The sequence below is a fragment of the Fusarium vanettenii genome (genome assembly GCF_000151355.1).
Source record: "Fusarium vanettenii 77-13-4 chromosome 2 genomic scaffold NECHAsca_26_chr2_2_0, whole genome shotgun sequence".
Lineage (NCBI taxonomy): Eukaryota > Fungi > Ascomycota > Sordariomycetes > Hypocreales > Nectriaceae > Fusarium > Fusarium vanettenii.
The window spans coordinates 1,099-27,258 of NW_003315859.1; the positions used below are offsets into that span (position 1 = coordinate 1,099).

General features: G+C 52.3%; 4 protein-coding genes across 4 annotated transcripts; 2 read left to right on the forward strand and 2 right to left on the reverse strand.

Annotated features, from left to right (window-relative positions):
- Window positions 1–639: 639 nt before the first annotated feature.
- NECHADRAFT_66882 (uncharacterized protein) lies at window positions 640–2,258 on the reverse strand (the record flags this gene model as incomplete). The annotated part of the gene is made up of 1 exon (XM_003043972.1): window positions 640–2,258. One exon carries the CDS (start codon window positions 2,256–2,258, stop codon window positions 729–731), a length of 1,530 nt encoding a protein of 509 aa, XP_003044018.1. The 3' UTR covers window positions 640–728.
- Window positions 2,259–5,073: 2,815 nt separating this feature from the next.
- Window positions 5,074–7,084, forward strand: NECHADRAFT_58644 (uncharacterized protein). The gene has a single exon (XM_003043866.1). It carries the CDS (start codon window positions 5,237–5,239, stop codon window positions 6,866–6,868), a length of 1,632 nt encoding a protein of 543 aa, XP_003043912.1. The 5' UTR covers window positions 5,074–5,236; the 3' UTR covers window positions 6,869–7,084.
- A 2,251-nt stretch (window positions 7,085–9,335) lies between these two features.
- Window positions 9,336–10,931, forward strand: NECHADRAFT_11754 (uncharacterized protein; the record flags this gene model as incomplete). Its single annotated transcript, XM_003043867.1, has 1 exon — window positions 9,336–10,931. A coding segment is annotated over one exon (1,596 nt), but the record flags the coding sequence as incomplete, so codon positions are not given.
- A 279-nt stretch (window positions 10,932–11,210) lies between these two features.
- Window positions 11,211–25,898, reverse strand: NhNSP2 (uncharacterized protein; the record flags this gene model as incomplete). Its single annotated transcript, XM_003043973.1, has 4 exons — window positions 11,211–11,247; window positions 11,282–11,397; window positions 11,456–24,896; window positions 24,946–25,898. The coding sequence occupies 4 exons, from the start codon at window positions 25,896–25,898 to the stop codon at window positions 11,211–11,213; spliced, it is 14,547 nt and encodes a 4,848-aa protein (XP_003044019.1).
- Between the last annotated feature and the right edge of the window lie 262 nt (window positions 25,899–26,160).

Below are 26,160 nucleotides of genomic sequence, written 5' to 3' on the forward strand. Positions count from 1 at the left end.
CCTTATAGCATAGATTAATAATTATCTTAGTTAAGTTAAGTTAGGTATATAATTTATTATATAATCTAAGGGCTAGGTTATTATTATATATACTCTCTTAATAGGGTTAAGACTTAGGGCTTAGGTTATTTAGTTATAAGGTAGGTTAATAGCTAAGTAGGTCTTATAATAGTAATTAATAATTTTAATAGTAATTTTAATAAGGTTATTAATAAATTAATAGCTAATAATATAATAGCTAAAGGCCTTAATTAATATATAGGTTATAGGTTTAATCCCTAGCCTATATAACTTTTTATAAAGGTTATATAAGGTAAGGAAAAGGGTTTTCTAACTAGGCTTAAATTAATAGCCTCTTTTTTATAAAAGTAATTATTACTAAGGTATAGGAATTACTATATTATAAAGGTATATTTAATTATATTATTAATTATTAAATAAAATTATAATAATATTATTTTATAAAATAAAATTAAATAAGATTTATATATATTTAAAAAAATTAAAATTATATAACTTTTAATTATATAATAAATTAAAAAATATTATAAAAAAATATTATATTAAACTATTAATTAAGCTTATTTAATAAAAGCTTTTTAATTAAATAATTTCTTTTTAAATTTAATTATAATAAATAACTTAATATATTTAAATTACTCTTTTTATTTAACTTAATAAATAAATAAAAACTTAACTTAGTATTTAATTAATCCTATCTTTTACTCTTATAGTTTAGAGAAAACCCCTTTGCATGCCCCTTTTCCTAGTTGCACCAGAGTGCTCTTTGTCCTCATATATGCTTGAATGCCCTCGTGGCCATTCTCCAAGCCAATTCCGCTCATCTTCCAACCACCCACCGGCATCTCCGCAGGGGATTCACCCCATGTGTTGATCCATGTGATGCCAGCGTCGAGCTTCTGGATGACCTCCTGGGCCAGTCCGACGTCAGAAGACACGACACCCGCAGCCAGTCCCATTGGAGTGTCATTGGCGCGGCTAACCAGCTCTGGTAGCCAATCCTCGCGTGCTCGTCCCTGAGTCTTGTAAGGCAAGATGCACATGACTGGACCAAAGATCTCTTCACGAACCACTCGCATCTCGTCGGTGCAGTTGGTAAAGATGACCGGAGGCACCCAGAATCCATCCGCAGTCGGGAGTACACTCTGGGCATCTGTTGATCCATCATAAAGCAGCTTGGCTTTGTCGACAGACCGGCCGTGCTCAATGTACATCTTGACCTTCTCCTGCTGGGCAGCACTGACCATGGGACCAAAGTTTGTCTTCTTGTCTCGTGGAAGGCCCATCCGGATTCCCTCTCGGGCCCGCTGGATGAGAGCCTCCTCGACGCGACTCAACAGGGTATCAGGAACGAAGACTCGAGTGCCATTGGTGCAGACCTGGCCAGTGGAGAAGAAGTTGGCAACCATGGCAGTATCGGCAGCTTCATCCACATCGGCATCAGGGAGGATCACAAGTGGGCTCTTTCCACCGAGTTCCATGGTGATGCCCTTCATGTCTCCGGCCGCCTGGCCAGCGACCTTGCTGCCGGTGCTGACCTGGCCGGTGAAGCTCACTTTGGCAATACCACTGTGTGCGACAAGGGGAGCTCCAACTGCAGGGCCATCGCCGTAGACGACGTTGAAGACACCAGGTGGCACGCCCGCCTCGATGTAAATCTGGGCTAGTTTGTTGGCATGAAGAGGAGTGACTTCGCTGGGCTTGTAGACCATGCAGTTGCCGGCAGCGAGGCATGGCGCAGACTTCCACAGGGCAATTTGAATGGGGTAGTTCCAGGCACCGATACCGGCGCAAACGCCGAGAGGCTCATGGGTGGTAAGGACGAAGGCATCGGCACGGAGGCGAGTGTTCTGACCCGGAAAGCTGCCAGCAGCCATGTGGGCATAGTATTCGAGAACATCAGCGCCAGTGACAACATCAACGGTAGATGTCTCTGACCACGCCTTTCCAGTGTCAAGCGTCTCGGTCAGAGCCAGTTCATCGTTGCGCTCGCGCAGGATTGCCGCCGCCTTGAGGAGTATGGCAGCACGGCGCGGTGCAGGAGTTTGCGACCAAACAGGGAAGGCCGCATGGGCAGCAGCAATTGTGTCCTCGAGTTGAGAGGGGGTGGTAGTATAGATGGTCGCAAGAGGCTTCGAAGTGCTTGGATCGACCGAAGTGAAGGTATTGGATCGGGATGAGGACTCTGGCTGAGGCCGGCCCGAGTGGAATGTGTGAATCTCGGTTGACAGTGTCATGATGGCTTCTGTGGTGGAAGAACAGATAGACAAGAGGACAGGGGAATTGGGGGATTGAGCTCCTCGGTTACGGTCGTGAAGCTCGTGGGAAGCGTGCGAATATGTCTCTTGAAGAATTGGATGGCGGCGAAGGGCGATGTAAGTAGGCCAACCAACCTCATAAGGGTACACAAGCACAGATGCTAAGCTGTGGTGGGGGGGGGAAGGCATGAGGATGGCACTGCTCCACCAACGTGTCGGAGTACTTTTCAGCAGGAGACAGGTACTTGGAGCATGACGTGGGCGTTGGTCACTCGCACGGGCCAATCAAGGTTGCGCCGCGTGCCAAGGGTGAGGAAAGCTGAGCGGAAGGCTAAGTTGGGTGTCTTCAGAGTGATGGGCGATTAGAGGCAGGGGGAAAAAGTTTGAAGACCCCATGCTTGAGATACGCTCATGCCGCGGCATTACTGGAACGTGTAGGAGTTGCAGGTCAATCAGTACCAGGTCCTGTCAAGTCGTCGTGGAAGCTGACAACCAAGAAGGAGCACCACCAACAGCTTGAAGGGGTCAGTACCTGCCAAGCACAGGACGGTACCCGTTGGAAACGACCTATACAGTGCGAACTTGGTTGGGGAAATCTCCAAGCCCGGCCCGGGTGGAGGGCCTCGGCTCCAACTTGAGGTAACTCTGGCCGCAAAACATCAGGCCATTCTTCACTTAGCGAGAGGGATATATCGACAAAAAGAAAGGACCATCCGTCACTGCGGCCCAGGCGAGGAGATTCGGTGCATCTTACATCGGTTCGCAGGGGGGGAGAATTGTCGCCCAGGATTTGTTGGTACGTAGTGCCGAAGAACCAGTCCTCGAGTCGCTGGCTGCGCAAAATACGCCGCTAGTGGTCGAAAGCGGGGTCATGGGTGGACCTGTTCACGTCATTGCTCTGGAAGCTCCCCCAACTACCGGCACAGTGCTAGCGCGATGCAGATGGCACTGCTGTCTCTTATCACTGTATCTTTTCAAGAAAACAAGGGTTTTGGGGAAGCAAAGATTGTCAGGTTGAAGCATTGTTGGAGCGATTGCACGACACAATTGAAGGTTTCGCAGGATGAAAGATGACAGAAACGAAAAACTAAACCTGGCCCACAAGCCGTTCCATGCAGGGCCATTAGGTAACTTGGGAACGACGGCTATCGCGGACGACAACAGAGAAAAAAAAAGATCCCATCCCCGAAAAGATACGTTTGATACGGTGATGCTACCGTGGGGCTGGAGAAGAAAAGGAAAACCACGGCAATGGGCGATCGAGGCGAAGAACGACGACCCCAGCCAATCAGCACGGTCCCGCACTCAATCTTTCAGATTCTCGATCTGACGGCTACCCCATACGCGCTATACCTGATCAGTATGCTGAGCAACATCCCAAACTTGGCGCGCTGCACAGCACATGGCAAAATTGGTTTGGGTGGAGAAATCCCCCGTCCCTGCAGGATGGAAATGGGCTTGACGGAGAGGCGAGAGGGAGAAAACACTTGCCTGCATTGATCAGCCCTGGTCCCTGATGGATCGCAGACGCTGGGATTTCCACCGCCTGGCCAATCACGCCGTCCCAATCCGGTTCGGTCGAAGCATGCCTGGGCTGGAGGCCCATGGCAACACCATGATATCTGTGATTCGGAGCCACGCGATCGATGGCCACCACTTGCGAGGCTGTTGATGCATCACGGATAACGGCGGGCATACTCCGTACTCCGTGTCTTGACCCTTGAAACTAGCGGCACCCGGCATGTTCCACCGGCAAACCAGATACCAGGGTGTGGTCCTGTCGATATCGACGCTGACTTCCGACGAGATAAGTCGAAAAGGCTGTGTCGGCGAGCATTACGGATGTCGAGATAGTTGGGGAAATACTGCTACTTACTGTTGTAAGTTGAATAGTTGGTATATACTCGAGATCACGCGAACCCGTAGCTCTTCCGGTGCCATCTCCACGCCGGATCCGGCCAGCGGAGACTCTTTTCTCCAGTTTTCGCCGACTCCGCCGTGCCTGCCCCGCTCCGCCTGGGTAACCCGCCATCGCCCTGAATCCCTCGACCAACGTCCGTTGACGACCCCATCACGGTAATTAGCTCAAGGCCCCAGGGCACCACCCACGGAGGCTGACACCGACGGGCAAGTCGCCGGAGTCCGGTCATGTGGAATGACCGGGGGAGGTGCTGTTGAGATTGTCCCCCATGAAGGGGGTTGCGTGTGTTGTTTGTGCTCCAAGAGATAGGTAGACCATGTCCGAAGCCCGATCCCAGCCTCTCCTAGCCAGGCACCACCAATTGCGTAGCGTCAGTGCACAGCGCAAGCAGCAATTCAGAGTTTCGACTGACATCAATCGCCGTCTTTGCCTTGTTTCCTCTCCTCGGGGGTGCCGGTTCTGAGTCGGTGAAGAGCTTGCTAGGCCTTCTACCCCCTGCCCGCCGAGGACCCGCTCTGCCTTGTCCCCCCGTGGTTGACCAGCCAAGTTCCTGTCGCTGCCGTCGCCGCCGCCCGTCTTGGTGTTTTCGCTCCACCCGCCATCATGACTAGCGCTCGTAAAAACAGCCTTGCTCACCTCGGCCGGCTTCTGCCAATCAAATGCGCACACTCTGCTCTAGAAGGTACTTGTGGTCGCCAAAAAGGTACATCCAGAGATCCTTCGAAATCTTGATCATGACTGTGTCAACACTGTATAGCGTGCTCGTCGACCCTGACGCCCGCATTCATCTGTCCCGGACCCCACCGTAAGCTAGAGCCCGTTCCTTTCAAAAGATCTTGATCTCCTCGTCTTTGAGCTTCGAGAGCTTCCAATCTTGTGCTTCAATTCAATCCTCATCCTCAGTTTCTTGGGTCTGCGCTGTTCATCTTGACCGATTCCTCCAACAGCAGCCTTGTTATCCTGAAAGAAGCTTTACAAGCATAAACTTTGAATCATCTCAACTTTTGCTTCATCTGAGCTTCTCACTCGCTTCAACATGACGACCCAGGTTCTTCCCGCTTCCGCCAGCTCGGCCTACGACTACATCATTGTCGGCGGCGGCACGGCTGGTTGCGTCCTGGCCTCGCGCCTCTCCTCCTACCTCCCCGAGCGCAAGGTTCTCATGATCGAGGCTGGCCCCTCCGACTTCAACCTCAACAACGTCCTCAACCTCCGAGAGTGGCTCAGCCTCCTCGGTGGTGACCTCGACTACGACTATGGCACAACTGAGCAGCCCAATGGCAACAGCCACATTCGGCACTCTCGCGCCAAGGTCCTCGGTGGTTGCTCTTCTCACAACACCCTGATCTCTTTCCGTCCCTTCCGTCATGACATGGAGCGATGGGTTGCCCAGGGCTGCAAGGGCTGGGACTTTGAAAACGTGATGCGCCATGTTGACAACCTTCGCAACCAGCTCAACCCCGTCCACCCTCGTCACCGTAACCAGCTGACCAAGGACTGGGTCAAGGCCTGCTCCGAGGCCATGGGCATTCCCGTCATCCACGACTTCAACCACGAGATCAGCGAGAAGGGCCAATTGACCCAGGGCGCTGGCTTCTTCTCCGTCTCCTACAACCCAGATACTGGCCGTCGCAGCAGCGCCTCGGTCGCATACATCCACCCTATCCTCCGCGGTGACGAGCGACGACCTAACCTGACTGTCCTCACTGAGGCCCACGTCTCCAAGGTTTTCGTCGAGAACGATGTCGCTACCGGTATCGCTGTTACTCTCAAGTCCGGCGAGAAGCACGTCCTCCACGCCCGCAAGGAGACCATCCTGGCTGCTGGTGCTGTTGACACTCCTCGCCTGCTCCTTCACTCTGGTATTGGCCCCAAGGCCCAGCTGCAGGGTCTTGGCATCCCTGTTGTCAAGGACATTCCCGGTGTCGGCGAGAACCTCCTCGACCACCCCGAGACCATCATCATGTGGGAGCTCAACAAGCCTGTCCCTGCTAACCAGACCACCATGGACTCGGACGCCGGTATCTTCCTCCGACGAGAGCCCACCAACGCTGCTGGCAACGACGGCGATGCCGCTGATGTCATGATGCACTGCTACCAGATCCCCTTTACTCTCAACACCGAGCGACTCGGATACCCCGTCATCAAGGATGGTTACGCCTTCTGCATGACCCCCAACATCCCTCGTCCCCGCTCCCGCGGCCGCATCTACCTGACTTCGGCCGACCCTACCGTCAAGCCCGCCCTTGACTTCCGCTACTTCACCGACCCCGAGGGATATGATGCTGCTACCCTGGTGCACGGTATCAAGGCTGCTCGCAAGATCGCTCAGCAGAGCCCCTTCAAGGAGTGGCTCAAGCAGGAGGTCGCCCCTGGCCCCAAGGCTCAGACTGATGAGGAGATCAGCGAGTACGCTCGTCGTGTCGCCCACACTGTCTACCACCCCGCTGGTACCACAAAGATGGGTGATATCGAGCACGACGAGATGGCCGTCGTTGACCCCGAGCTCAAGGTTCGCGGCATCGGCAAGCTGCGCATCGTTGACGCCGGTATCTTCCCTGAGATGACCACTATCAACCCCATGGTGACCGTGCTCGCCATCGGTGAGCGGGCTGCCGAGCTCATTGCTGCCGAGGAGGGCTGGAAGCCCAAGCACGCCCGCCTGTAAATGGCCGGGAAAGTGGTTAGTGTGAAGCCTGCCTAGGCCTCTCGGAACGACGGCGCATGTATGGATACCAGGTGTTTGTATGATTTAATGATTAGCGCATGTTTTCTGCGACAGATAACAGCCATGGAGAGTATGATACGGCACAGGAATGCCGCCAAAGAGGCATTATTGCCAGCGTCGTTTGTTAGATAAATTCCAAATCTGTTTTGAGAACAACTTTCGGAAGTCTTTGACCCGATTCCGCGCGGCGGTGATGTTTAGCGATGCTCTCACTGGCTCGGATATCAATTCAGCCTTGACGTAGCCATTGGCCCAAGCTTTTGGTCAGCACCAAAATAAGATTGGCCGAGGGGATACAATGGTAGGTGGAACGCCGGGCCGACGAGTTTGCTCCAGCAGAGCAAGGTCTTAATTACACCTTAATCAAACCAGGAGCGAATGGATGCGAAAAGGTTAGTCATGATGAAGATAGCAGTTTCTGATATAGATTAAGATGGCGAACGATTTTGAAGGGTCCCGGATCTTCGGGTTCCCTGCGTGATTCATCGGTTGTGGGATGGGATTCCCAGGGATCGACGGAGAATCAGAGATTAGGAACCACGGCCCAAAGCTGCCATCAGAGAACACCATGTGATTGATCGAATGTCATGCATCATACGGAGGATTGCATGCCACCTTCTTTCCGAACCCTGTATGCCGTTGATTGAATTCGTTGGAGATGGCAGACGAGCAACCCTGCAGAAGGATCCAGATCCGAAGGGTCGAGATGGACGCTCGCGACGAAAGCGAGGTACGAGTGAGGCAAGTGGCTCGATCTTTGTCGGTGATGCCGCTTATTCTTCGGCGATGAAGGGAAAAAGCACGGCTGAGCGACGAATCTAAGGACGGAAGTGGCAAACTCATGGGTCGTGGCCCGGAGAGCCGTACCTTCGTGAGGTCTGGAACAGGAAAGATGTGGGGAGCTACCGGGATTTTCGGGGCGGAGCGTCTTGGACCGAGTGGATGGTTTGACGGATGTCAGGGCCGAAACGTGCTTCGAGATCCACTCATCCCGCCCTCACGGCGTTTGTTCAAGGTGCATCAGCATGGGGCCCCTCTAGAACAGAGATAAAGCAACCGCGGAGGCAACGGGAGAATGACCTTCTCAGTGACCCGGTCCGCCCAGCCGTCTGCTAAAGGAGGCCCACGCTGAATGGGGCCAGGCGTTTCTTGAGTGAGCTTTATAGAAGCAACCGCTGCAAGCTGAAGAATGAATGGCACGCGTTGGCTTCGGTCCTTGGTTTTCGATCCTTGGTCCATGAATTGATTTGAGTTGATCCAGTTCAATATCTCCATGGAGGCAATGCCCAGGTTGCGCGAGGTTCTCATTTCTTTCCTTCTGTTAAACCGTTAACTAGCACAGGCACCTCTTCACGACTAAGACTCGAGCGACAGGTTAGTTGCCAGTCCGCTTGCACAACGACAGTACCATTTTGCCCAACGTTTTCTAGAAGGGATAGCATCGGCGACACAAGTCATGGCTACACCATCAGTTGACCTGCCTCCACCATCTGACGACGACGTTGCAGTGCCCATGCTTGACCATACCCCAGGCCTAGCGTCCGCGATTGGCGTAGCGGCAGTGGCAGCCGTGGCAGGACACCAAGTTCTCGGAGGTGGCCTTCCCCGGAGCATTGACGAAGACTTGTGCCACAAATCATGCGACGGCTACGACAGTGACGGTAGGGAAAACGAAGAAGACGGCAAAGGACGACAGCACGATGAGGAGAAGAGAAGAAGAAGGAAAAAGAAGAGAAACATTCGCGAAGAAAATCAGCAAAAGGGTCTAAGAGAAGCCCAAGAAAAATGGGATGCTGCAACAGCCATGGTTGCAGTAAGAACGGAGGCAGGGGCGGAGGCGATTCCGGGGAGTGTCGCATCAAGAGGAGAAGGAGGAGCTGGAGTTGGAGTTGGAGCTGGAGCTGGAACTGGAGAGCCTGAAGGGGTCCTCCTGTCGCCTAGAAAAGGCACCGATTTGGCAGGCCAACAGGTCAGAGCTGCACTTTCCCGTTCCCGCCTGGGTCGTTCAACCCCCTCATCCCCAAGCTTGGGCTCCCTCTCGGTCACAAGCACAAGCTCGTACCATCTCACCAGCACCAGCACCAACGCCAACACCAACAATCTTAGCAACTACACCCAAGGCGGCCGCATTACAAAGCCCCGACATCGTGCCTCTCTTTCAGCGTCAATTGCAGCTTCTCTTACAAGCGCAGTTGCTGCTGCCGAAACCGCCAAGTTCACTTACGGAGCAAAGGTTGCCGCGACTCTGGCTGCCACAACAGCTACAATGGTGGGGAATCTTGCAAGCACCACTACAACGGCCACGGCCTCGCCAAAGCTCAAGCACAACGGCTTGCCAACTTTACAGACGACGGCCAAGACTACGGCGTCTACCCCTACAGTTACCACCACCAACTCTACCGCTAGGGAATCTCCTGTGCTCTCTTTCTGGGGTCCTGAACCCATTGCCCTTCCTTCGCGTTTCGCTCGCATCAAGCGCAACCTTATTCACGGACACGAGGCCGAGCTCGAAGCCAGCTGGACCCGTCTTATTACTGCTCTCCGCGACGAGGTTAGCCGTATCGAAGATCTCGGCGCTCACTTGATTCCCTCGATTGAGTTTTCTGACATTGACGATGAAGCCCAGACTGCCCGCTTTGGCCATGACCTAAAGCGTTACGGTGTCGGAGTCATTCGCAAGGTCGTTCCACGAGCTGATACTGATACCGCTGTCCGCGAGACTGTCGATTACCTCGATAGCAAACGCCACATAAAAGCGCTCCAACACGACCCGGCATGTTTCGATTTCTTTTGGACCCCGGCCCAAGTCCGCTCGCGCGCGCATCCCAACATTCTCAGCGCCCAGCGATTTATGATGGGCTTATGGGAAACAAGCCCGGATGATCAACTTGTCACTAGGCTACCCATTACCTATGTCGATCGCATTCGAGTGCATGGCAATACGGAAAACCAGTCCAACGGTCTCAACGTACCGCCTCTTGAACCCCCACAATCCGCTGATGACTGGATTCAAGCTCTGCAGTCTTCGGCTGGGATCATTGCTCAGGTTGACAATGGCTCTCTGGAGCGCTGGGAGCCTGATGGCTATCAACATGCAGGGACTTACAACAATATTTTCCATGGCCGCTGGGAAGATCATGATCCATGGGAGTGCACCAGTCGTACCTCTGTGACGACAGATCTCTACAACGGTTATGGTGCCTGTACTATTTTCCGCATGTTCCAAGGAATCTTGGCCCTTTCTACGGTTGAGCCTGGCATGGTGCGTCTGCTACCGTCACCCAAACTAGCAACGGCCTACTACCTACTGCGTCCGTTCTTCACCACCAAGAATCCTCCTCCTGAAACGCGCAGCGGGCCTGAGTGGGATGCCTACTTGGCTCCTGAGAACTGGCAACTACAGCGGGACCCTGATTCGATCATTCACGGAGCTGTCCCAGGCCATGCACAGAGAATCACCGAAATCTGGCACCCGCACTTACACTTGAGAAGTAGCATGATCACATTACCCACGCTGCAGCCCGGTGACTACATCTTATGGCACCCTGATCTCCCATACTATCTCTCCAGCAACAACTATGGCCTCAAGACGCCGAGCGGTAGCAACAGCGAAGTCAGTATGCTCGTGTATATGCCAGCAGCTCCTCTTACACAAACGAACGCACTCTACCTGGCGCGGCAGAGAAAAGCGTTCCAAAGAGGCCACCCCGGTCCGGACTTCGACTCCACCGGTAGGGGTATAGTTGAAGAAGACTCCGATACGCGACCTGGAGAGAAGGAGATTGCCGACGTCGGTGGTCCGGCCGCATTGCAGGCCATGGGCCTGGCTCCTTGGGAAGTCGCTGGAACTCGTTCCGGATCACCACCCAGCGACAAGGCAAAATCCAATGAGGAGGATGTGGATATGGAGGCTGAGACTAGAAGCCTCATGAGCTCTTCCTCGATCTCACGAGCTGAGGCCGAGGTTGTGCGTCTGGCCAACATCATCCTTTTCCCGGACAGGTCAATGATGGGATACTCGGTTTAGACAACAACTATCTCATGCCCTAGTAGAAGATTTCTTTTCCTTTGTCATGTCTTTTCTATGTTATTTGCTACGGCATATTCACGAGCTGTGGATCGCTATGGGGATGAGTTGGATATCGGTCGGAATGCATCACACGGAGTTGAGGAATTGATTGTTCACGGGAGATAGACACTCACAGTCGTTGCGTGTAATGTTGGACTGAATAAAGAGGCGGATTTCCATTTAAACGATGAAGAGCTCTATACCAAAAACCACCTAAAACGCCGCATCCTCAACGCCTGTATTGTAGATCCTTATTCGATCATCAAACAATTTCATCCAAATACCTAATAATGTCTGTCACCAAGCAACTAGCTTCATCGGGCGACACCTGCTTGCGTGATCCAAAAACACCCATATCTAGCCGCGTACCATGAATTGAAGCCTCGATATCTATGGCCAGCTGTGATGATGAGTGTCAGCAAATGTTTTCTGGATTGCGCTTCTGTAGGGTAACATACCGGAATGTCATTTCTGACAGCGTTCTGTTGGAGCCAACCATGGGAAACACACGATGCGGGCTCATTGCCGGCTCCGTCAAGTGCTTCAGCAGGCAGCACTTTGACGGAGTTTTCGGCGGATTCTATGTCATCGGGGAGACTGAGGAAGTTCACAAAGGAAGATACCTGGACACCAGTCCACTGGGCAATCTCCCAAAGACCAACATCTGCCCGCCCATTCGAGACGATGAGATGAATGTCTTTCTGAATGGATTGCGCGATAGCGGTCAAGGACCGATCAATGGGTGCGTCCACCTTGAGCGGAACGAGATTCAGTGTTGGGTAAGTCGGAGGAAGATCATGATCGACACCTCGATTGGCGAGGTACATGCCGAAGACGACAGGCTCAGTTGGGGCGCAGTCATTTCGCGAGGCAAGAACTTTGGCATATGCCGCGAGGAAGAGAGACTGGATGGATACGCCGGTTTGCGATGCCAGTTTCCGAATGTGAGCGATGTCGGAGATGGCGGACTTTTGCAGGTGTGATACTCGCTCTTGGATATTGGATGATGACTCGGTATGCTCCTTTGCTAGAGACATGTCCTGCAGATAACTCGTCCAGAAGTCCTTCCTGGAGTTCTTGGCAGTGTCGGAGGATTGGCTGACCACGAAGTTTCTCCATTGTGAAAGACCCTTGTTGGGTTGGGCAGACTTCCCTTGGAGGAGCTCAGAGAGCCGCTGCAAGAGCGAAGGGAGGGCAACTCCGTCGTAAAGAGCATGATGGATCTTCAGACGGAAAAGCCAACCCTCGTCATCTTGTTCCTTGACATGGGCGCTGACCAATGGCTCAATAACACCACTTGCTTCAGTGCGTGGCTCAGATGTCGACAGCGGAATTCGGTGACTCTTGAGGATAACTTGCAAGAAGGGGAGTGTCGTAGAGCCCGTGGCAATAAAGCACGTCCGCAGGAGAGGGGATTCGGAAACGAGGCTATCCCAAGCTGTCTGGATGTCGTCCATACTAAACGACTTGTTGATTCGGCAGGGGAACTCGGGATAGAACACTGAGCCTTTAGCATTCTGCCAAGCACTCAGCATGTAAACCTGCATTGGAAGCGCAGGAAGCGCTTCAACTTCTGTTTCAGCAATATTGTAGTCACCGAGGAGCTTGCCCACGTCGACATCTTTCGGCGGCACCCAAGTTTCGGAACTTGCGGGCACCTGGGTTCCGTTTGTCGATGAAATCTTCACTTTGTCGCTCATATTGAAGATGTTTGCAGCCTTGATGAGATCCTGGGGCCGGAGGTTGAGACCTCTCTTTCGAAGGAGCGACGACACCTTGATGGCGCTGATTGAGTCGAGCCCGAGATGGTAGAGGCTGTCCGACAACTTGATAGACGAGATTGGAACATTGGAGACTTGGTGAAGAACTTCACGAATCTTAATTGAAGTGTGATCCCAATATTCGACTCCGTTAGGCAATTCTTCGGTCGGCAGAGCATCATCGAGGCTCGGGGTGTCGTTGAGTGTCACAGCAGGCATTCCACAAATGGATACACCTCTTTCGTTGAATGACAGAATATCCGAAGCACTTGACTTCATCAAGAATTCCATGATGTTGTCAAGTGTTGACATCAGTTGTTCGGGAGATCCTGCCAAGCTGTACTCGGGTTGATAGGCAATTCTCCAGACCAGCGCATCAGATATGGCCTCAGCTTCCACACAAATCGGGTACTCGGTAGCTGATGATCCATCGACGGACTTCAACAGAACCTGACCTTGGTCGTTGTCGGATGATGGCGACCTTTGAAGAATGAAGAGAGTATTGAAGAGACCTTGTCCACCAATGTTCGTGGCCAATTGCGCTTTGCGGAGTGGATAGTGTTGGAACTCTCGAATGTCACCCATGTTCTCTTCCAGGTACTGAAGGAACTCTGAGGACGAACCATGCAGGATGCACCGAAGCGCAACGGTATTCATCGTTGGGAACACGAGGTTGTCAGCTCCATCAAAGTCTCGTCCAGACATGATGATGCCAAATGTGACATCGAGGCTCCTTGTCTGTTGAGCTAGAATGATGGCCCAACAGGCCTGGCACAGGGCTTGCAGGCTGATGGAAAGCTTCTTGCAGAGGGAGTTGATCTCTCCGATATTGATCGTTGACTTGAACTCCCGTCTTTGCAATTCATCTACAGTCGGAGAGGAGCTTGACTCTTGCTTGGAGACGAGTGTAGGCGAAGCGCCGTCCAAGTATTGCGTCCAAAACTCTTGGGCCTCGGGGCTTTCGGACTTGGAAATCCTCGTAAGGAAAGGTTCCACGGGCGGTTGCGACACCTCTTTGCCCTCGTAAATGGCTTGAAGATCACGGAATAGCAAACTCAGAGACCATCCATCGTAGAGCGCATGAGCCATGGAGAGGATGACGAATCTTTGAGAACCAAGCGTCGCCAGCCGCAGTTGGAATAGGTTGCGCTCTCCATGCCCTGACCTGGCAAGTTCCTTTGCGGAGGAAGTAATGCGATTCATATCACTCAACTCCTGCAATGTTAATGTGTCAATGTTGATATCCGATGGCTTCGACACAACTTGGCAATATGTCATCTCGAGGTCCTGGTCATCAATCTCGAGGAAGCCCGTTCTCAAGATCGGGGTACGGCGGACAAGTTCTTTCCAAGATCCGAGGAGCTGGTCGGTGTTCACGCTCTCCGATACCTCCAGGACATCGTGGTTGAAGTATGACTCGAAATCAGACTGAATCATGCCTGCAACAATTGACTCTTGGAGGTGGGTTGACGGGAGTACAGACTCGATCGTCTCCAAGTTGAGACCAGAGCTTTCGAGATTTTGCCTCAGACGAAGCTTGGTGTTCTCCAATGAGTCTTCTTCTGCATGTTTTGGCAGATCGGAAGAAGCAAGGTTGCTCAGCTCAGTGACCATCCTGGAAATCGTCTGGTAGCGCATGATTTGGGATGGCGGGAGACTAATGCTTCTCTTCTTGAGTTTCGCTGAGAGTTTGATGACATCAATGCTGTCAAGGCCGACTTCCAGAATAGAAATCGTCTCGGTGACGTCCGAGGCTGCAACATCGGCCAGCATGGCGATTTCTTCCTGTATCGCTCGAGCCTCCTGAGTCCATTCGAACTTACTCTCCTCCGCAGGTGCTGTGGGGGCGTCAAGGGATACGCCATTGATGGGTGATGCTTGTACATCAAGGGCGGGCACTGCGCTGTCTGGAGATGATGCCATAAGCTCAGCGTCACGCTCGACTTCATCAAGTATCTCGTTCAATTTCGATGAAGATGCAATGTGTCCTTGTGCAACAAGCGTGAGTCGAAGCTTGCCTGAACGTGTATACACAGCCTCGAGTGCGAGAGGATAGTCAGGGCTGGAGTGACCATCAACAACGTCCCAGGCTCGATTGTCGTCCTGAGTGGGTTCGATTTGGTAAGTGAACAGGTTGTCAAACAACGCCTTTCCATTCGAGCACCACTTTTGGATGTTCTTGAGGGAAACATGCTGAAACTCGAGGACAGAAGCGTTGAACTCGTGGCATCGTCGGACTAGAGCCGTCCATGTCTCTTGTGGGATTTCCTTCCGGTAGAATGGAACTGTGTTGAACAATGGGCCGATGGTATGCTCGACGTCTACAAGGCCAATGACTCGACCAGAGACAATGACACCAAGGGTTGGCTGGCCAAGACAGAATCTTTGCAGTGCCGAGCTCCACAAAGCCATCACCACTGCTTGCAAGGTGACATTCTGAGACGAACGCATGGCTTCTAATCCCTCGGTAGGGATTTCGCGCACAGCAGTGATGGCTGTTTCTGGTATGTCCCCTCCGAGCTCGGGCATCGGCGTGAAAGACCAGCCTTGGAGATGACCTTCCCAGAACGGTCTGCAACTGCCGTGCCTGAGTAGTGGACCGTGACTCAGTGCTTCCAGGAAGGGTGCGCCGCGGGGGGTTTCCTTATGAGTGTAGACAGCAGCAAGTCGGTCCATCATGAGGTCGAAACTGTTTCCATCGTATAGAGCATGGAAAATGTGAACGACAAGGAGCTTTGACGTTGGTGTCTCAAGATAGGTGAGCAGTAGCGGTGTATGGATGAGAGATCTGTTTTTCTCAACCCAGTCCTTCTTTTGCTCCTCGAGGAATCCTTCAACAAGTTCTTGGTTCTCAAGAGCGTGTTCTCGCCAGGGGAACCGCGGTCTTGTCAAAGCGGCCTGGACGAACCCGTCAGTTGTGGGAACAAAAGCGGTCCTGAGAATAGCCTCCGACTCGATCAGGTCCTCCCAAGCCCTTCGCAGCAGGCCCACCGAGGTATCTTGATGAAGCTTGAGTTCAAAAGTATTGAAGTAGACACCCTGTTGATCGCTGGTCATGGACCTGGATATGATGCCTTGCTGCAGGGGCGAACAGGGGGCAATGTACTCGATGTCTGCGGGCTTCACGCCGAGACTTCGGCACACCATGCCACGATACCGATGGCCAAATGCCTGGATGGACTGCTTCACTTCCCTAACAAGCTTCTCCTGCTGAGTGGAGACGCCCTTGGCCAAAGAATTGGCAAGGTCGCCAATCACGGGATTCTTGAGGAGAAGAGCAGGGGAAGCTGATTTGAAGCCATGGGACTTGAGCAGCGAAGACAATCGCAGAGCAGTAATTGAGTCCACGCCGACATCAAAGATACTCGTGGATGAGGATAGATCATCCTTGCCGACGTTGCTGAACTCCGCAATGACCTCGAGTAACTTATGCATCGTATCCTGAGCAGCTTGGGAAATAGGAGCAGTCGAGGCGTGGGATAATTGCATGAGCTTCTCAGGAGACAGTTCGGCAAAGAGTCTCTTGAGATCCTTGATCTCTGCTTTGTTGTTGGGAGAAAGCGGAATGTAGGGCAGTGAGAAGATGTAAGTGGGTACCATGTATCCAGGGAGTTTTTCACGGCAAGCGTCCTTCGCTTGAGCACCAAGGCCCTCTTGGTCCTGAAGGATTTTGAGAGCCCCCTTGGTGGACTGTTTGCCAACAACAAAGGACACGAGAACGTCTTTCCCGCTCGTGCCGTGTCGAGTGACAATGGTAGCCGCGTCCTGAACATCAGCAACACCAGTGCGGATCGCATGTGTGATCTCGGCAATTTCGAGACGTTGTCCACGAAGCTTGACCTGGTCATCGGCTCGACCGAGGAAGTCAAAGCAGCCGTCGTGCAACATGCGTACGAGATCTCCAGTCCTGTAGACTCTTTCGCCGAACTCTGGGAGTGTCGGAAACCGCTCCTCTGTAAGCTCAGGTCGGTTCAGGTATCCCTTGCCGACAAGCTTGCCTGATACGCACAGCTCGCCAACACCACCACGGAGAACTGGAGTATTGGTGTTCTGTCGGAACACGAATGAACCAACGTTGAGGAACTGCTTTCCGATGTTACTCGGGCGGCCAGTGATAGGAACACGTTGAAACATTGTGACGCCGATGGTGGCTTCTGTTGGCCCATAGGCGTTGTAAATAACTGCCTTAGGTCCCCAAGCGTCCAGAATTTCTTGCTTGAGTTGCTCGCCTCCCGTGATGAAGACACCGCGGCAGAGGCTTGGGACCTCATCTGGGTGTGTGAGTCGAGCCAGACTCGGAGTGAGATCAATGTGCGTAATGGAAAGTCGGTTGATTGTTGCCGTCAGGTCGTCTAGAATAAGGTCCTTGGGAGCTGCAACAACAGCAATCCCCACGGACCAGCTCCAGTATTGTTCAAGGACCGACACATCAAAATGGAGAGCAGCAAATTGCAACCACCGTGAGTCATTGTCCCAGTGACCTTTGAAGAGATCCTGAAAGGCCATCATCGCCTGGACTGCATTGTCGTGTGTAATCTCGCAACCCTTGGGGGTACCTGTGGTTCCGGACGTGTAAAGGCAGTAACAGGTATCGGCTGGAGTAGCAGTTGGCTGGAATTCCAGCTGGCCGTTGTCGATTACCTCCAAGGCATACTGATCAATCTTGACAATGGTAGCATCTGTCTCGAAATCCAGGGCCTCCGGGTTTGTTGTGAGCAGACAGGGAGCTTTGGAGTCACTGAGGATGAACTCTTTTCTTGCCTTGGGTGCTGTAGGATCGAGAGCAACAAACGAGCAGCCTGCTTTGAGGATGCCTAGAATAGAGAAGTAGGCCTCGGGACATTTGTCGAAGTGGATAGCGATGATGCTGCCGGCGGCGGCCTGGCTGTGCAGCATGTTTGCCACCTTGTTTCCCATGGAGTCGAGCTGCTGGTAGCTCCACTGTTGCTTGATGGGAGCTTCCCCATTGAATCCAGACACAAACTCAAGGGCGAGTTTCTCCGGATGGGAAATTGCTCCCATCTCCACGAACTGATGAAGCAATTGCACGGGTGCTTCGAGAGTTGGCGCGGCCGCAGGGAGCACAGAGTAGAGATCTTGAGACTGTTGCCAAGCATCATCTTCATTTGCAGCAATGTTGCAAGCGATATGAATCAACAAAGCATCAAACTGTTCTGCCAGGAGCTTTGCTTGCTCTTGCGGAAGGATGTCACTGTAGTATGTGACGCAGAGGCGAACCTCATCGTTCTGCACTGGCTCAATCTCCAAAGAAACTGGATACTCCACCATCGCCTCGTCCTTAACGAGTCGCCAAGGTACAGATGATGATTCTGCGTCAGGCATCTTTTGATAGGCAATGAGCGTATCGAAGACAGGGCCAGCTGGATGGCCTAGCCACTTCTGAACTTGACTGAGTGAAGAAAACTGATGCTTGTGGAGATGCTGGTTGTAATCCATCATGTAATTCACCAGCTCAGTATTGGATGACACATTGCTCGCCACGATGGGAACTGTGTTGAGGCAAGGAAATGGGGCATCCTTGGTTTCATCTGCAGTCCTACCAGAGAGTGCCACACCAAAGACCACGGAATTTTCGCCCAAGTAGGATGCTAAGACTCGGGTCCACGCTGCTTGAATGACGGCTTGAATCGTGATGCTTGAGGCTTGCGTAGCTCGCTTAAGCTGCGAATAAGGCAACGCTGAGGTGATTGTATCGGCCAAGACTTGTCTCTCCTCAACTCGCAATGGGGTCATGATTGGGAACTTGTTCACAACGGTTTGGTTGGCCTTGGCTTCCCAAAACTCCCGCTCCGAAGCCTGACCCTTCAATGACTTGCTGAGAATGGCGGATACAGCGGGCTCAACCCTCAGTACTGGCAATGGTCCCTTACCCTCCAGGAGTCGTGATAGATCATCCAGCATGAGGTGAAGGGATGGCGCGTCGTACAAGGCATGGTGCATGATCAGGTTCATCCGAGTCTCTCCAGAGCCCTGGCTCAGGACCACAGCCCAAGGAGGCTGGTGCAGCGACTTCTGGACATCATTTCCTATGTCTACCTTCAATTGCAAGAGGTTGAGGTTGTCTGACTCGCCAAGGTGCAGAGTCTTCAAAGGCAGAGGGGACGACTTGGAAGTGTGCCTGACCATGGCAAAGGAGATGTCGGGAGAGCTGACAGGGACAAACCCAGTTCTGAGCATGGGATGCCTCTCCTGAAGCGCCGCCCAGGCGCTCTCCAGACTTTCGAGGGAAATACCCTCCGAGACCAGGTAGCTCACTGCGTTCAAATAGTGATCTCCCCGAGACTGGATGAACGATGCCAGCATGGCAGATTGAACAGGTGTGCAAGGCAAGATCGCCTCAATATAGGCGGTGCTGGGCATGTGTTTGGCAACATCTGCAGAGATCTGACGCGAAAAGTGCTCAAGATCGTATTCCTGCGCGTCTTCCGGCTCAGCCTTTGAGGAGTTCTCCAAGAGCTTTGCTGCGATCTTAGAGCAGCTTGGACATTCAATCACGTCGGAGGCTGAGACGGCGAATCCTTGCTGACGGAGAATAGACGCCACTTGAACGGCATTGATGCTGTCCAGTCCAAGTTGGAAGATGGTTGTGCGACGATGGATCTGGCGTTCAGACACCCCAGACAGCGTGGCAAGTACCTGGCGGACCTTGACTTCGAGATCACTCCACTCCTCTTCACTGGGAGAAGACACTGTGATCTCAGCCCTCTCCTGCCGTGGCTTGAGGAGATCGAATATCGACTGGAGTGACCCAGGGATACTGGTTCTATCCATCAGTGTTGCGTGTGGGGAGAGCAGTATGGCCCTGAGCATGAGCTTGAATACATCGGCCATGGCAGTAGCGATTTCTTCGGGCACAATGCTCATGTCGCGATGAAGGTTGATGACAAGGGAGTTCAAGCTCGGACATGGAACGACTTCGCAAACCAAAGGAATATCCATGTCTCCAGAGTCGCCTTCAAGCGTCCACACATCCTTTTCGATGTCTTGCAGTGGCTTTTGGAGCAGTAGCAGTGTGTCAAAGAGATGTTTGCCAGTACGATTGACAGTCCGCTGAACAAGACGCAAAGGAGTGAACTGGTATGCGAGCAAATCCGCGTTCAGCTTTTGTAAGTGTTTCACCAAGTCGAGATTGCTCCAACTCGCGGTGAAGTCGGCTCGAACAGGAATTGTATTGAAGCATGGTGCAACTAGCCGATCAAGACCCTCCATGTTCAATGTTCGACCACTCACAACATTGCCGAAGCAGACGTCGGGGCGGCGGTAAGCCATTGCAAGCACAGTCGCCCAACTTGCTTGGCAAATGGAAAGCAAAGTGGTTCCGAGGTCACGAAGACGTGCTTGGAGCTCCGTAAGGGGAAGGTCCAGAGATGTTGTATGGGTGCTCTGGTCCATCTCGCTCGTTGTGGGCTGAGCAAAGAGAGTGGAGGGACGGTATCCCTGGAAATGTTGCAGCCAGAATTGCTCCGTATCGCTAGGTAAGTTGGTAGAGATCGCCAAGAAGTCGTTGTACGAAACTGGTGGTGGCAACTCTGCACCCGCTGCCAGAGCTTCAACTTCCTTCAGGAGTCGCTCCATAGCGACGCCATCGTAGAGAGCATGGTGACAAATGAAGGATAGGAACTCTGATCCTCGATACCGCAACAGCGCCAGAGATACAGGAGGAGTCCGTGAATCAACTGGATCAGGAAAAGTCTTGAGATGCTCTTCAATGGCTCCATCGAAGGATAGTTGGTTGACATCCAGAGTCATCCAGGGAATGTTCCATCCTTCGAGGACGATCTGCGCGATGGCTCGTTGAGAGTCCGTCGTAGTTTCGAAGCATGTACGAAGGATGTCGTGCCTCTTAGCCATCGTTTCCCAGTACGACTTAATCGCAAGGGAATCCATATTCAGTCGTAGAAGCACCTTGTTGTAGTAGCCTCTTTGTCCACGGGAAAGCATGGCCTCTTGGAGTGGTGTGCAAGGCAGTACTGCCTTCACAACCTTGGACTCCTTAGCAAAGACTTCCTTCAAGCTGTCTACAAAGGTGGGAGGGAAGAACTCTTGACGGCTCTCTGCAACAACGTGATCCTGAGACTGGGCGTTCCGAGAGATGAAGTGTGCGAGCTGTGCAACGGTCGGATTGCGCAAAATCTCCGACACTGCCACTCGAGTCTTTAGGACTGAGTTGAGAGCACGACCCAGGTCAATCGCGGAGATGGAGTCGATACCAAGCACCGTGAAAGGAGTCCATCGGCCAAACTCATCTCTTGACACCTTGGCACATTGCATGATCGCCTCTGCGATTACAAGTTCTGTCTCGCTCCAATCCCCATCGTCTTGGGTGTCAAGAGAGGATTTTGAGGTTGACTCTAGATACTCTTGATCAAGGGCTTCGAAGCAGGCGCGAAGTTTTCGCTTGTCCACCTTGCCACTAGACGTAAGAGGAACAGTAGAAATCGGGATCGAGTATGAAGGGACCATGTAGGCGGGGAGTCGCGACTGCAAATGAGCAATGAGAGACTGTTGGATCTCAGCAACAACCTCCAATGCGCGGAAGGCAGAAGACTCGTTCTGTGGGACAAAGAACAAGGCCAGCTGCTCAGGTGCGCTCTTCTCTCGTCGAACCAGTAAAGTCACGGCTGAGCTGGCCAGAGATGTCGAGGTTGCGACACTGTTGATCTCGCTCGTCTCAATTCGCTGACCTCTGAGCTTAACTTGGTCATCAATGCGACCCAAGATCATCAGAGATCCATCGCTCAACATGCGGCCCATGTCTCCAGATCTGTAGAGTCTGCCATAACGGGGGTGTTGAATGAATTTCTCAGATGTGAGATTCGGCATGTTGAGGTAGCCTTGCGCGACCTGTGCACCCCCAAAGCAGAATTCTCCAACCCAATTGAGAGGAGCAGTATCGTGACTCTCTGGGAAAAGGACGACAACAGAGGTGTTCGGAAACACATGTCCAAGGTGTTCGATGTGGTCACCTTCTGCCATCTTCTTGATGGTGCAAATGTTGGTCGTCTCTGACGGGCCGTAACCTTGCCACAGCTGCTGCTGCCATCGATCAAATACCGATTGGGTCATGGGTTCACCAGCTGTAACAAGGAACTTGACGCCGGGTGTATTACGAGGGTCCACCAGGGACGCCACCGTTGGTGTCATACTGAGATGTGTGATTCCCAAGTCGCGAATCGACCGTTCAAGATCTTCGAGAATTGTGTCGTTTGTTCCAGCACAGAGACACATGCCTGCATACCATGTGTAGAAGATCTCAAAAACAGACACGTCGAACGCTTGCGAACATGTCTGCAGAAGACGGCCTTGTGAGCTGGGTGATCTTGGATACAGTGTCTCAAGATACTCAATGTTGGCCATGATACTGTGCTGCTCGATCGCAACACCCTTTGGAGTTCCTGTCGTACCAGAAGTGTAAATTACGTAGGCAAGTCGAGAGCCATCAGGAGGGATCCCGGGGTTGGTTGTAGGGAAAGCAGTGACGGTGGCGTTGTCGATGTTGATTAACGATGACTCTGAGGAGAAAGAAATTTGGTCGAGGGACCCGTTGTCTACCACAAAATTTTCGACTTCAGCTTGACTCAATATCTCTTGAATACGTGCAGAAGGAGTGGAGGGAAGGATTGGGAGATATCCGCAGCCGCATTTGGCAATGCCCAAGATGGAAGCGTACAAGCTGGGTGACTTGTCCATGATGATGGCGACCACCTGGCCAGTTTTGACACCGGAATCTTGCAAATACCAGGAAATCTGATTCGCCAGAGCATTCAACTCCTGAAACGACATTGTAGTCTGTTGAAGCCCTTCATCAAAAGCATGCGCAAAGACCAACGCGTCAAGGTCTGCGTTGCGACTTGCTGCTTGCTCGAATGCTCCAGCCAAATCCAGGGTGGATTGAGGCAAGGCAGGCGTAATGTTATCAATCGAAGGATTGCAGGTGGCATTCCGCTGTGTCCATTTGATATCCTTGTGGGGATTCTCCAAAAGCAATGAAACGAGGGCCTCAAGCTGATCCATCATGTGCTCAACTGTCGTCGACGATGAGAAAGCCGTTTGATAGGTAACCTGAAGGGAGAAAGAATCATCTGATGGCTCAAGCTCAAACAAGATTGACGTTTCCAGACGATCCAAATGGCTAGTCTCCCTTACCACATTTCGGGCACGTTCCGAGCTGTTGAGAGATTCTTGATACACAAAAAGGGCGTCATAAAGGCCCTCGCCGGGCTGCAGGCCCACGAGCTTCTTGATCTCAGACAGCGGGATTGTGCAATGCTGCATAATCTTCCTGTTGGCAGAGTGAATACTGTTCAGGAGGTCGAGGTTGGCAGTCATGGTATCAAGATCTGCTCGGAGAGGCAAGGATGCAATGCAAGGGCCAACGATGTTCTCAATGCCCGCAATGGGGATGGTTCTTCCAGATGTCACGGAGCCGATGGAAACATCTCGTGTTCCCATGATGCCAGACCAAAGAAGCACCAAGGATGCCTGAAACAGAACTTGGGGTGTGCAGCCCAGTTTCTGGATTTCAGCGTCGACCTGTTTCCTAGGCACTGCCAATTGTCTTCGGCTCGACGAGATTTGTCTCGAGTCAATAGCCTTGCCCTGGAGTTTAGGCAGTGGGACGCGGTTCCAGCCGAGAAGATGCTCGGTCCAAAAGACTCGCGATGCATCATCTGTTTGTGAGTGGCTGTAAAACTCGACAACCTCGTGAAAGGGCAGATGCTGCGGTACTTTCTCCTTCAACAGGAGTTTTGACCAATCAGAAAGAAGAATATCCATGGACCAACCATCATAGATCGAGTGATGTAGGTGCAGGAGCAAGCGTGATGAACAGGCAGATGACCCTTGCTGGATCTGGATTCTCAGGGGGTTGAGGTAGTCCTGTGGCGACGAAAGCGAAAAGTCTTCTTGGAAGCAATCCGAAGACTTGATTTGCCCTGGCCGAAGGTCTTTGAAGAGTACTGTGACAAACTTGCCCTCAAAGGTAGTGAACCCAGCACGGAGAATTGCGTTGCGACGTGTCAGTTTCACGAATGACTCCGAAATCTCCTCCATTGTGTAGCCTTTGGGAACATTGAGTGCAATCTCGTTGCAGTATGCTGTTGGGTTCTGAGCTGTCTCAGCCAGCATGGCTGCTTGCAGGGGAGTGCATGGCAACATATCCTCAACCAACGCGCTGAGCTTCTCCAACTCGGGATTCTCTCGAAGAACACTGCCAAGCTCAAGAGAGATGGCAGCCTCCTTCGATAATGAATCGGTGCCTTGAGCGCCCGCCTCCCTCCGAGCCATGGAGATAATGTCGGAAATAGTCTTCATCATCAAAAGACCGGCTGAATCCACGGCGAACCCTGACTCTCGAAGGGCTGAGGCGAGCTTGATGGCTTTGAGGGAGTCCAGACCGGCGGATGCCAGAGACATGGACTGTTTGACTTTGAAATTCAGAATCTCAGACATAACATCGATGATCTTTGTCTCAATTGCATCCGCAGGTTCTGAGTCCCGACTATCCTCTACCATGTCGGCCTTGCGCGCCTCATGCTCAGCCTTTAGCCTTTTCCTATCGACTTTGCCGCTTGGCAATCGTGGGAATTCGGACATCAGGACAACTTCGCCGGGCACCATGTATTGGGGCAGCCAGTCCCCACACTTCTTCAAGATAGCGTCTTCGGAAACTCCCGCGTCAACGGCGCAAAAAACAACGAGAATGGAATTAACCACAGCCGCGACCGCGCTGTGACATCCCGATGTTCTCAAAACAGCTTGCTCAACCTCACCGAGTTCAAGTCGCTGACCGCGGAGTTTGACTTGGCCATCTGAGAGTCGACCAAAACACTCCAGCTTTCCGTTCGGAAGCAGGCGAGCCTTATCTCCGGTACGATAAATACGACCATAAGGAGAATCAATGAATACTGATCGTGTTTGTTCTGGCCGGTTGATGTAGCCAGTTGCTAATTGGTAACCCCCGACGGCGAGCTCTCCAACCTCACCCTGAGGGAGAACTTTGAGCTTGAAATCCTCACTGTCCGTCTCCGGAATTTCAATGATGAAGCAAGAAACAGTGTCAAGTGGTACACCAATGTTACCCGTTGAAGAGTCACACGAGAATGCGGTTTGGAGAGTGCTGATATCAAAATTAGATGAGATGCCACGGAATGATGAGGGGGCCTTACCAGTGAATAGTGGCCTCAGTAGGGCCATACATGGCCCAGAGCATGCTGGGCTTGCTGTCATCTCCCCCAAACTCCTCAACTACCGGTGCGTTGAGCATTTCTCCGATAGTCAAGAGCACCTTCAGATTCGGCGCGTTTTCTCGCTTCCGCAACAAGCTCCCAGCGACAGTGGGTGTCAGCTCGCATGCATCAACATCCATGAGGCGCAGCACAGCAGGGAGGTCGTTCAACATCTCGACTCTGCGAACAGTGACGAGAGTTACTCCTCGGAAAAGGGGGAAGAAGATTTCAAAGACCGAGACATCAAATGTCGGTGCTGCAAACTGCAGGAAGCGGGAAAAGGAAGGGATATGTCTATCATGGGCGAGGAGAGCTTGCGTGGCAGCGTCATGGGAGATGCCTACACCTTTTGGCGTACCTGTAGACCCTGATGTGTACATGAGGTACGCCAGGTCTTCAGGCTGGGGAATTCGGTGCTGGAGGTCAATTTGGGATGGTTCCGTGGTGTCTGTGTCTCCATCAACCGTGATGATGGTTGCACTGACATCGTGGGGGATCCCTGATGCCAGCTCTCTGGAGACTAGAACAACAGTTGCAGCCACGTCGCCGAGGATGAATTTCACTCTTTCCGGAGGTGCGTCAATGTTCAGAGGACAAAATGCTCCTCCAGCTTTGAGAATAGCTAGGAGAGAGATATAGAGCAGAGGAGATTGTTGGATGAGCACTGGAACCACGAGTTGTCCATCTTGATGGCCAGAAGCACGTGTTATCCGCCTGGCGAGCGCGTCTGCTGCATCATGAAGCTGGCTGTAGGTGTAGGAGTGGCGACGGTTGCTTCCCATGTAATCCAGTGCTGTTTGTTGGCTTGGAGGCTTGACCAACTGGTGCAGGAGGTTCGGTCCGGGGAGCCTCGAAGCCCGGGGGTTGAGGATGGACAGCCCAGTAGCATCCATCTTGGCGAGGCTATTGTTGCGGCTGCTGCTGTTATTCGTGTCAAATGTCTAGTGGGAGAAAAAGATGGTGTCGAGTAGCACAGCCGAATACTCTATGCGAGTAATGAGGACGGAAATCTAGAACAACAAGCAACACCGAAAACACAATACAGTCGGCGACGGTGACGGGGACGTTTGCAGACGTGTACTTGCAACAGAAGAGATGGCCCTTTTGGGGAGTACATCAGTCAGTCATGCGCCTCATTCTGGGGCACAGCTCGCG